At 42.8% G+C, this 12,374-nt stretch overlaps 1 protein-coding gene across 1 annotated transcript; it reads left to right on the forward strand.

The window, feature by feature from the left end:
- Positions 1-242: 242 nt before the first annotated feature.
- LOC306940798 (atypical kinase COQ8A, mitochondrial-like) lies at positions 243-11,573 on the forward strand. The gene is made up of 8 exons (XM_079525998.1): positions 243-359; positions 1,735-1,873; positions 3,111-3,204; positions 5,682-5,823; positions 6,625-6,732; positions 8,368-8,433; positions 9,499-9,585; positions 10,308-11,573. Exons 2-8 carry the CDS (start codon positions 1,861-1,863, stop codon positions 10,638-10,640), a joined length of 843 nt encoding a protein of 280 aa, XP_079382124.1. The 5' UTR covers positions 243-359; positions 1,735-1,860; the 3' UTR covers positions 10,641-11,573.
- Positions 11,574-12,374: the final 801 nt, after the last annotated feature.

Here is a 12,374-nt window from a genome sequence, read left to right on the forward strand (position 1 = left end):
GAAATAAAAGAAAGGTACGACTTAGTCAATATACTAAGAAAAGTGTCAGGAGACAGGTGCTATAGGCACCTTTTTGAATATTTGAGAGTGACCAGTCTTATTGATAGAATATATATATATATATGTAATGCACAGATTTGTTTGCCAACCGCCAATAAACCCCACAAGAAGAAGAAGAAGAAGAAGCTAACTATGTGTGACAGGTGGGACATTAGGACCTAGAGCTGCCTGCCCAGAGCAGAGCGGTAGCTTGAGACCCGTGAGATCAATGAAGCTCACGTTTGTTCTCGTTCTGTCGTGTGCATGTAGCGTCAGTGCCCAGCAGCACCCGTCGCGTCCGTGTAAATCAATTTACCAAGGTATGTTACAACAAAGGCTTACACATTGTAGTCTGTTGCATTTAGTATGATTTAGAGTTGTAGATACTTATTGTTGTTGTGCTTCTAGAAACTGTTGGTGCTGTTGTGGGGCTAGGCTGTACAGGGCAGACTACACTTGGACCCAGTGTCCACACATACCATTTAACAGAACACGGGTATGAGTCTCACACTTCAATGTGGATTATGGTGGCATGCCAAAGGTAGCCATTTGGCATGCAACCACCTTATGTCATACTTTTAATTCACATATTTATTATGATGGGGAATTAATATTGTTTCTGTTTTGATTGAAGAATGTATTAACAGTTTGCAGAATTACAGTACATTTCAAGCACAAACTCAATACAAAGGCTGTTAACTGTGAGTGGACGACCCAATTAAGCATTACACTTGTTTCCAATAGGGTCCACCATGTTCAAATCATCAAAACATTTAGAGACGTACAAATAGACACTTCTATAGACAGAACAGGAATTCATCATAAAAGGAGGTATTTCATGGTAGAACAATGTCAGAACGGATCCAGACCTGGCTAGCCTGAATCCTGCCTGCTGGGTATAAGTGCCTTGGGCCTAGGAGGTAGGAAGATGGGCTTGCCAGTATATGTTTATATTATAATGAGTACTTATGATGGGTGCTCGGTGTCTAATTGCTCTGTTGTATATTGCAGGCTGAACTGGTGACACAGAGTGGTCAGCAGACAGCCATTGCTCTTTTCCTCAGTTTTACTTTGTTTTTAATTGTTTCCATGCTCTACAGTGCCTCCAGTATTTTATATAACCTTAGTGAAAGAAACCCCCTGTACTGTATATTTTACTGAATGACCGTTGTTACCCCCCTTCCCCACTTCTAGTGTGCTTTTACCTTTTGACTAACAGTCAGCAAGTGTTTTGTGTGCGCAACATAAGCCGCAGTGCCATGATGGTTGCAGTGATTTATATCTTATTCTCGTAACAGTTTGCAGTGATTTATATCTTATTATCTTAACAGTTTGCTGTGTTTATGAGAAGTGCTATATTGTCCCTCCGGTCAAGTAATTTAAATACAACATTTATGAAGGTTTTGCTATCTGTATTATGTGAAATTGTGAATAAAGTTGATCTAGTGATTGTACACAGAAAAGCCTCTGTCCGTCTATAAAGTACTTTGCACGGGGATTTTGGTTACAAGAGTAAATACTGAATACAGGTCTCTCACCCATTGAGAGTGGCGTAGTCTTAGTCTATGAACTTGGTTCTTATTCCAAAAGTATCATCAGTGTCCATCTGGTCACATTTGCTAATCGGAATTAGCATTAAGCTAACTGCATCCACTATAATGTTACACATTATATTAATGTGCTCTGTGTGTTCAGCCATGGCCAGGACGTCGAGGCACGACCGAGAGATGGCGCTGGACGCCAAGAGACGTCTGTGTGTGAGTTCAGATCCCGTGGAGAGGCTGAGGCTGCAGTGCCTGGCCCGAGGGTCGTCTGGCATCAATGGCCTGGGCAGGTGAGTGTGTGCGCGTGCGTGTGTGTGCGCGTGTGCCTCCCTCAGGCACAGCAGAGGCGTACATACAGACAGTTGGACTGTGAGGTGACGTGGCAGCCCTCCTCGCCATCACCCAGGAAGCCTTGGAGGTGTCGGCCGGTGTTGCTGGGCTCTATAACATATCCGAAAATCAGACCGGAAGGCCTTACCGTTGTGGCGTTCTACAGAAGCAAAGGTTTTAAATAGCAGATCTACAAGCTCGTAGCGCGCCACTCGGTGTAGTGGAACGTCGCGCGCGCCATGTCGACTAGAAAGGTCGCCCGAGGACGTACTACAGTTCTACGCGTGCGTCTCTGGGAGCTCTATAACATATCCGAAGATCAGACCGGAAGGCCTTACCGTTGTGGCGTTCTACCGAAGCAAAGGTTTTAAATAGCAGACCTACAAGCTCGTACCGCGCCACTCGGTGTAGTGGAACGTCGCGCGTGCCATGTCGACTAGAAAGGTCGCCCGAGGACGTGCTACAGTTCCACGCGTGCGTCTCTGGGAGCTCTATAACATATCCGGAAATCAGACCGGAAGGCCTTACCGTTGTGGCGTTCTACAGAAGCAAAGGTTTTAAATAGCAGACCTACAAGCTCGTAGCGCGCCACTTGGTGGTGCGCTATGAGCTTGTAGATCTGCTATTTTTCAATAGCTAAATTATAACATAATGTTTAAAACACCAAAAGGGGTTCCCGCCCAAAATGGGTTAATTTAATATTTGTGCCGTGTTCAAAAGGAACTTCAAATTGGTACATGTTTGTATACACTGTCGGAGGTATAGACCAAGCCCCCAGTAAGGCTATATCCAACGTTGAAGCTGCCACTACCTACTGGCGAAATGTGGAATTGCAGCACTCTCATGGAGGTGGACGGTCACGTTGCGTAAGCCCCGGACCTGAAATTTGAGGTCCGGGGGCTAGGCTAAACTTCCGCTCGCTCGAGCCATTGAGTTATAATTGTACTTCCGGCGGTCTTCCGGGTGCTTCAAAACGCCACTGGAGCAACTTCCGCTGAAATGAATAGCTTGGGGGCAGGGCTAACGCTCCGGTTCGGTCTCTATATTTGTATTACTCTATGGTATAGACCCATAAGGGTACATTTGGTTCATCGCCATCAATGACTTACCCCCAGAAATGTAGTGTGGGGGTCAAAAGTACAATATATATTTCTTTGAGTAAGTAAAACGTTAATTCTTTACTGTCCCGTATTGCAGGTCTGTTTCCAGAGCATATGATCGAGGTGATGAGGAAGGAGTTGGAGAAGGAGTGCGATTACATCCGAGAGGCCCAGTGTGCCAAGAAGTTCAGGTGAGTCTCGCTCCACTTCCACATCGCTTGCTTTTTTTAGCTGAGCCGTGTCGATGTCGTCGACTAATGGGCCCCATTTACAAAGGCCTGAATCGGATCTGTGCCACATCGAGATTGAAATCCGATTGGTTTGATTGATTGATTGAATATTTTATTAGGCAACATATAAATGCAAACAGCACAATGTACAGTCAGGCATTTTTTGTCTGAAAAAGGATTTCAACGAAGAAAGACCTTGCGGCCTTGTTTCCATTCGGGTCCCATCCACTCACACCTGACAGGAGTAATAATTTAACACATTTTGGGCGGGAACCCCTTTTGGTGTTTTAAGCATTATGTCATACTTTAGCTATTGAAAAATAGCAGATCTACAAGCTTGTAGTTCTGCTATTTTTGAAAAAATCGTGAAAATGTGGCCCAAATATTTGAATATACTCTTTCAGAGTGAACGTTTTTAACAACATATTATCAGATGGGGGTCAGTGGCCAAATGCATGTATTTTTGGGGGTCCTTGACATGAAAATGCTTGAACAACTGACATAGAAACACGAGGCTGTTCAGAAAACAGGATTTAGAAGGCATTCGTAGATTCAAGCTCAGGTCTAAATGGGTTAAAATTAGTCTGACATGTCACATGACTCATTTAAACAAATCAGATACCAATCTGGATGTGACTCAGATCTGATTCAGGCTGCATCCGGCTGCCAGTGTAAATGGGGGCCTAATACTATGACAAAAAGTGTTCGTCGGCTACCTTTTTTCACTGACGGAAACTAAATGAAAACTAAGCTATAATGACTAAAACTAAGACTAAATATATTGACAAACTGTCAGGAAATAAAAACTAGACTTTCGGGGGGGACTAGTGGACAAGAGATCCAGTATTTAACCCATTCTGGGTGGGAACCCCTTTTGGTGTTTTAACTAAGCATTATGTAATACTTAAGCTATTGAAAAATAGCAGATCTACAAGCTCATAGCGCGCCACCGAGTGGCGCGCTACGAGCTTGTAGGTCTGCTATTTTTTGGAAAATCGTGAAAATGCGGCACAAATCTTTGAATATATAATCTTTCAGAATACTTGGTTGCATGTGTAATACAGAGTCCCCCCCCCACCCATGCCAGTGAACTTGATTCTTATTATAACCAACAGTGCCCCCCCATGGTCACATGAATCAGATTGACATGTTTCACCCATTTGGGTGATACAGACACTGTATCAAGTATCACACACACAAACCTACACCACGCACACACGCACGCACACAGACATGTGCCCTGCAGTCTATAATAGATACTTACTGTAGCTTTCTCCTTGCATGTTGTTGTGGTCAGATGTTCCGACGCTTTGATCCGCGGCAGAGCTATTTAACCCATTTAGACCTGAGATCAGATTCTAAAAATGTCTTCTACATCCTGACAGTTTTCTGAAAAAGCTATGTTTCTATGTCAGTCGTTCTTCGATTTTTCAAAAATAGCAGACCTACAAGCTCGTACCTGCTAAAGATAGACACTGTATCTGAACAGTCCGTCTGTCTGTATTTATCTTCATCTCATCATTATTGTACTCATTCTCTGAGGAGAAAAGCCTGTTGTGCTCGGCCATTTTTTTCCCCACCGGTTGGTTCCCTGTTCAGTTCTTTTTGGTTCTTAGTCCATGAGCCAGAGCTCCAAAATTGGTGGGCAAAACCATACCTATATTAAATTGTTTATAGGATCAGTAAAGGATCAAGTAAATCAATACATGATAACTCTTCCACAGTAGTAGCTTTTTCATATTTTTTTTTTTTTCATATTTTCCTATACAATTCCTCATTTTCATATTTAAAAATGTAAAAAATTGTAATACAATAAATCATTGTCTTTGTGTAAGTAATCAACTGGGTAAGTTTCATGGTGATAACAATCTAATATAGATTAGGTATAGTTTTGCCCATAATTAATGTTCCAATTTTGGAGCTCTGGCTCATGGACTAAGAACCACAAAGAACTGAACCGGTTCCCATTGGGAACCAACCGGTGGAAAAGGGGTCTGTGTGGGTTCCACTTGGTGTACACGGTACATATTATAACCCATGGTACATTCTGTGTGGGTTCCACTTGGTGTACACGGTACATATTATAACCCATGGTACATTCTGTGTGGGTTCCACTTGGTGTACACGGTACATATTATAACCCATGGTACATTATGTGTGGGTTCCACTTGGTGTACACGGTACATATTATAACCCATGGTACATTATGTGTGGGTTCCACTTGGTGTACACGGTACATATTATAACCCAGGGTACATTCTGTGTGGGTTCCACTTGGTGTACACGGTACATATTATAACCCAGGGTACATTCTGTGTGGGTTCCACTTGGTGTACACGGTACATATTATAACCCAGGGTACATTCTGTGTGGGTTCCACTTGGTGTACAGTACACGGTACATATTATAACCCAGGGTACATTCTGTGTGGGTTCCAGGGTGCTGCTGAAGGACCACCCATTCTTCTACGTACCAGAGGTGGTGGACTCGCTGAGCAGCAGACATGTCCTGACCACAGAGCTGGTCGCTGGCTTCCCTCTGGAGCAGGCCAATGGCCTCTCCCAGGACCTGAAGAACGAGGTAAAATATTCTAGTGTTATTCATATTTATGATATTGTGGAGCAGTCGGAAGGCCGTCACCCAGGACCCGAAGAGTGTCCCCGGGCGGTGTTGATTTTGACAGCAAATTTAGATTTTAGTTTTAGTCATATAGGGCAGTATTATGCGTGTCTTAAGTACCAGGTCTTATTACTTAACCTAAGACCTGGAGGTGTGGTCAATGCTGTTTGGCCACTCAGAATAACCAAATGGCATTGATCACTCCTCCAGGTCTTAAGTTAAGTAATAAGACCTGGTACTTATTCTTATTCTCTTGAATAGTTTTCATTTAGTTTTAGTCACCTGGAATGTTTTAGTGTATGTCTAGTTTTAGTCTAAATAAATATAAGATTCTAAAGTCTACTAAATCTACATTTGATTTAGTCGACTAAAATGTATTTTGGCGGGCCTTGATGCCGACTGCTTTTTACACTTGCTAAAAATAGCCGATCTACAAGCTCACAACACGTGCTATTTTCAGCATGCAACCAAGTGTAAAATGACTTATACTGGATCTCTTGTCCACTAGTCCCTTCCTAACATTTTAGTCTAGTTTGTATTTGTTGACGAAATTGTCAATATATTTAGTCTTAGTTTTAGTTTAATACTATGCTAACGTGACGTTATTTTTGATTGATTTATTGTTTGTCTTTATCTGTTTACTATACTTGCTTGTACGTGGCTATCATGTTGTTGGAAATGTGGATCTTGTTTGCTATAATTAAGACGTCTCTCTCTCTCTCTCTCTCTGGTTCTCTCTCTCTCTCTGTCTCTCTCTCTCAGATCTGTTACAACATCCTGCTCTTGTGTCTGAGGGAGCTGTTTGAGTTCAGGTTCATGCAGACCGACCCCAACTGGTCCAACTTCTTCTATAACCCAGAGACACACAAGGTGAGTCCGTCGGTCTGTCCACACATTCTCTGCTGTACATCCGCTACTGTATCATTTGGCACCCCCTAGTGGTCACATGTAACCTCAAATTCAGTTATTGTATGCATACATTGTTCCCAACTCTTATCTGTTTTAGATAAGCCTTTTATTGTATGCCACCATTCATTTATTAACCACTTTCAACATGGCATCTATGTCATTATAGTCAAACATTTTCAAACATGTTCTGTTTTCGCCCACAAACAAATAAAAATAGTCGCTTGGCACGTCGCTTGGTGACGCGTTGAGAGCTTGTGGAGCCACTATTTTTGCAATTTTAGAAGTGCGGCTTAAGTGGTAACTTATTTTGTGGCACCCCCTATGAAATTACGCCTCTGTATGTTTGTTCCAGTTGATATGTTTATTTTAACACTAATTATGCTAGTGACGTGTATACACATCTTTAGAATTATTATTCTATAATGTTATTTTATTTATATATATATATATATATATATATATATACCTTGACCGGTTTTGCACATGCACACTACTGTTCACTTCCTTGTTTATGGGCAGACAAAAGTTCCTCAAGTCCTGACGTCACTTGCTCGTCCCCTCGATTCCCCTGGTTCACGGAAGTCATTTCTCTATGGAGAATAACATGGGGTCATCTTAAAATCGTTTCATATAAGCATTGTGGAACAGTCTGTTTCTAGTGAAAATGTAACTAATTCAGCAGCAGTAACAATAGTGTTTTCTCTCAGTCAGTTGATTCTTCATATCCATATGAGTGAAACGGCCTGCATGGATGACTTGTTTATTTTTCAAACACAGTTATTATATGAGGCGATCTAAAATCCCCCTATGGGGATTACAATGCAAATAAAAAAGTACATGAACCCGTGGATTTGCGCCCTCTACCGATATTGACGTCAGACTTCGGTGCTCTGTAACGGCACTCTCCATGGTTTTGATTATAAAGCAGGTGTTCTGTGGTCATTTCAGACTTCAGCAAGCACCTTGTTTGGAATATGAATGCTTCTAGAGCAGGGGTGCCCACACATTTTGGACTTGAGAGCTACTTTCAAAATGACCACAAGATCTACCCATCAAACAGATTATCCCATTGCTGAAAATAGTTTAAAAAATATGTACCTGAGGGGGCTTTGGGATAGCAGCGATGGTGTTTTAAAAGACAAACACACTTGGAATGGGAAATAGAGGGGTGGAAATGGAGTTGGAAGTGTTTTCTTGTATAACTTTGTAATGCTACTACAGCTGTTTGTGCGAAACACTCTTGAAAACAAAGTATTGCATAAGCCCTTTTTGATGTCAATCAAGTCAACAAGTCACGTGGCAGAAAAATAGTTTAAAAAAATATATATATTTAAATTATATATTTTTAGGGGAATGTCATGTGATCTACCAGCATAGCCTTTGTGATCTACTGGTAGATCACGATCTACCTTTTAGGCACCCCTGTTCTAGAGAGACTTAAGACGAGGTATAGCGCGAGGTACTAAAGAGTAATGGAAGGCGCAGGAGTAAAATCTGCCGCATCTGCGTGGCCCTCTCTAGCACCATTATTATGAAAAATAATTCCCCGGCAAAAGAAAAAAAGTGTTAAGTGGCTATTGCTTCCTTTCCCTCTAGGTGGCGCTGTTGGACTTCGGAGCCAGCAGGAGTTTTGACGAGAGCTTCACGGACCTCTACATCGAGGTGAGGAGCGTGACGCGGTGCAGGGGCCGTCAACATGTCCGTACGAGGACGCGCGTGACCGTGTCAAATACTTGGTCTTTCTTGTCCGTGGCAACGTTTTAGATTTTCTTTTTTACAAACCACCCGTAAGGGTCCATTGAATTTGGTTCCATTTGTACACTCTCAGAATTACAGACCTGCTGTGGTCATTCAGGGCTAGCTCCATGTGTGTTTCTGGTGATATTAGTGTCCACTAGTTTTGTATGTCTGTGGCAAAAATGGAATTTTGACACAAATGTCCACCACAAGCCAACATGGTGATGATGACCCTTGGTGAATCAGTCCGCAGACAAGCTCACATGATACTAGGCTGATTGGAAATGCTCTTATTCCTGGTGCACATTGACAGCCTTCTGAATATTTCAAATTATCTCTGCTGTCTGGAAGAAACCACCTACCCCCAAAATGTAAACATTTCAGGGAAACCCCCCCATCCAACTCAAGTGGAGTTAGGAGGTTTTTGTCAAAGCGCTTTTTTAATTCTTTTCATTTGTTAATTTTTTTTTTAACCAGCACACAGATGTAAAGGGTAGAAGAAAAATGCATGGCTAAACGGGTGGAGTTAGCTGGTTTGGCAGAAAGATTGAGGATCCAATGGAGTTAGGAGGTTCACGAGATTAGACGTTTGCCTGGGACACAAATTAGGGAAAATAGCAGATCTACAAGTGCACACAGCGCGTCACTTTGCGCCACGAGCTTGTGGATTTGATATTTTAATTTTTTTGTAATTTCTTATTTTATTTCTTCATGAAATCACTGGAAAAAAAATTTATGCGAGTGCCGCGCTATGAGCTTGTAGATCTGCTATTTTTCAATAGCTAAAGTATAACATAATGCTTTAAAACACCAAAGGGGGTTCCCGCCCAAAATGGGTCAAAAACAAAATGTAGGAAACCAAAAATAAAGGGACCCATGGAAATGTGACCGGCACTAATTGGCTGTTTGGCGACTGACCAATGGGGATCAGAGGAGGAGTAGGAGGAGGAGCCAGTGTGTGACGGAGCTCGTTGTTGTGTGTCTTTGCAGGTCATTCGTTCAGCGGCCAAGGGCGACAGAGACGGTGTTCTGAAGAAATCCATCGAGCTCAAGTTCCTCACCGGATATGAGACCAAGGTCAGTCCTGCCTGTCTGTCTGTCTGTCTGTCTGTCTGTCTGTCTGTCTGTCTGTCTGTCTCAAGTAACACCATCAATAAGTTGGCAACTATATTACTGTATAAATAACGTGCAACTTTCAATATACCGTACAACACTATACACCAGGGGTCGGCAACCTGTTTTGACACGAAGCGCCATGTTTTTCATTTCCTTGATAGTCAGTGTGCCATTTCCCAATTGATTTAGATTTGTCCATACATAACAACCTTTCCCCGTGCCAATGTTGGCGTCCGTACCAAAGGTTGCCTGCTCCTAATATACACCCTCATCAGTGCTACCATAGTGCAAGAAAAAGAAAGAAAAAACTGTCAAGGACCCCCAAATTGACACTAATTAGCCCACGGACCCCCATTTGAAAAGCTATGCCAGGGACCCCCAGACGTTTTATGGCTCTAGGAGTGATTCTCAACCATTTTAATTTCAAGGACCCTCATTTTGATATATGCATATTATTAGTCTACCGACCCCCATTTAACGGCAATTCTATCTCTGGGACCCCGATTTATATTGTAAAATCAATGTTAATTTAACTCTCAGAGTTACAGACCCATAAGGGTCCATTTGCTTCCAAACTATCATTTAGCTGGGGACCCCCCTGGAACTCCCTCAAGGACCCCTGGGGGGTCCCCGGACCCCACTTTGGGAAACACTGGTTTACGCGTCTCTCTCTCTCTCTGCAGGCGATGCTAAACGCCCACGTGGACGCGGTGATGATCCTGGGCGAGGCCTTCGACTCCGTGGAGCCGTTCGACTTCGGCGCGCAGTCCACCACGGAGCGCATCCACAACCTAATCCCCGTCATGCTCAAGCAGCGCCTCACGCCGCCGCCCGAGGAGACCTACTCGCTCCACCGCAAGATGGGCGGCTCCTTCCTCATCTGCTCGCGGCTCAACGCCAAGCTGCCCTGCCGCCAGATGTTCCAGGGGGTGTACGAGAACTACTGGGAAGGCCGCCAGCGCCCGACCGCCCCCGCTACCTCCGACACCACCACCACCACCACCACGGCATTATAATAAGCCCAATTCCCATTTCCCCCGAGAGACGATTATTGTGATGGGACGGGATCCTGGGGGCCGATGGATGGATGGATGGATGGATGGATGGATGGATGGGACTGAGGAAACGGGGCGAGAGGTGCAGAGCCTTCGGTAGGAGAAGTGAGTTTGGGCGATGGTTGGTTTGAGACAGCCATGGTTTATGCTGGTGTCCTGTCAAGGACACCCCCAAATGTATGTGTATTTGACCCCACGGATCCCCATCTGAAAATATTGTGCACCACGGAGAAGATCTGGGGGTGAGATTTTGGTGAAAACCAAAATAATTCAAAGAATTTCCAGATTTTTTTTCAAAATGCTTTGAAAATAGCAGATCTTTATAGCAGCTAGCAGATCCACAAGCTCACAACAACACGTCGCAATGAGCTGGTAGATAGTCTATTTTCGAATAGCCGAAGTACTATACATTTAGGTTTAAACCGTTCCTCATTTTGCTGGGGGCGGGGGGCCACATGGAACCCCCTCAAGGTACCCACTGTGTAAGAAGCTGCTATTTCACTGCCAGCTGAGTTTTAGGATGTTGCCTTTTTTTGTTTTGTTTTTTGTTTTTTTCTCCCCACCATAGAGGTGTGATGGAATTTTGTGTGTAGACTTTTGAATGCTCGAGTGGTGGGAAAAGTACTCGTAAAAGTATTAATACTGCAATAATAGTAAAAGTCACGGAATTCAAAATGTACAAAAGTATTGGAATTAGAGCGTAAATTCAAAATGTTTGTCTGGGACAAAACGTACTGGTTAATACTTGTTAATAATAACTGGTTCTGAAAAGTGTGATTTGTAAACATTTGATAGAGGCTCTCATATATTCAATGACTGTAGTCATTTCACTGACATTTAGGTATGTGTCATTTATACTTTGCTGGATGAGGACGTCGAATCAAATCGTGCAAATCAAAGAGACATTTTCAGATTTCAATGTATGGCGCACGTTGTTTGGAAGCCTACAACCTGCACTGTCATAATAATCCACGATCCTCATAAAACAACTGGAAAAATAAAATAAAATAAAATACATGCCTGTAAAATACATTGTCGCACATTCTATGAAATCTTTTCGCAAATGTCAACAGTTCACAGATTTGATGATTTATTTATTTTTTTTAGAGAGAGAGACAGAACAAAGAGTACAGCATAGTAATGTAACTATTAACCCCTTTTGGTGTTGGTATTATGTTATGCTTTAGCTATTGAAAAATAGCAGATCTACAAGCTCATAGCGCGCCACCGAGTGGCGCGCTACGAGCTTGTAGGTCTGCTATTTTTGAAAAATCAAAGAACGACTGACATAGAAACATAGCTTTTTCAGAAAACTGTCAGGATGTAGAAGACATTTTTAGAATCTGATCTCAGGTCAAAATGGGTTAATTAATGGTGACCCCCTGAGTGACAGGAGAACCCATATATTATTATGCTTTAAAACGCCTCTTCTCAGGTTGGTCTTTTGCTCTGTTTTCTGAGTAAAAGGAAATGGTCGAATAATAGGAAAGCCTTATTTCAATTTGAATCTGTTCGTTCGTTCGTTCGTTGACCTATATGATCTTTCTGAGGGCATGGAGTTGAGACTCAGAGGAACTGATCCATTCTCTACCGTGTGTACAGCGTTGGCTCACAGCATCATCTGAATTGGACCTATATCGCTTCTTCAGAGGCCCAAACATTGCTACGATGATGTACTGCCAAATGTTTTTCAGG

This window comes from Electrona antarctica (assembly GCF_951216825.1).
Source record: "Electrona antarctica genome assembly, chromosome: 17".
NCBI classification, from domain to species: Eukaryota; Metazoa; Chordata; class Actinopteri; order Myctophiformes; family Myctophidae; genus Electrona; species Electrona antarctica.

Bases quoted from the DNA above. Each gene is read 5' to 3' on its own strand.
- LOC306940798 (XM_079525998.1), top strand. The intron at 3,205-5,681 runs GTGAGTCTCGCT...TGTGGGTTCCAG, and splicing joins CAGTGTGCCAAGAAGTTCAG to GGTGCTGCTGAAGGACCACC. The intron at 5,824-6,624 runs GTAAAATATTCT...TCTCTCTCTCAG, and splicing joins CCCAGGACCTGAAGAACGAG to ATCTGTTACAACATCCTGCT.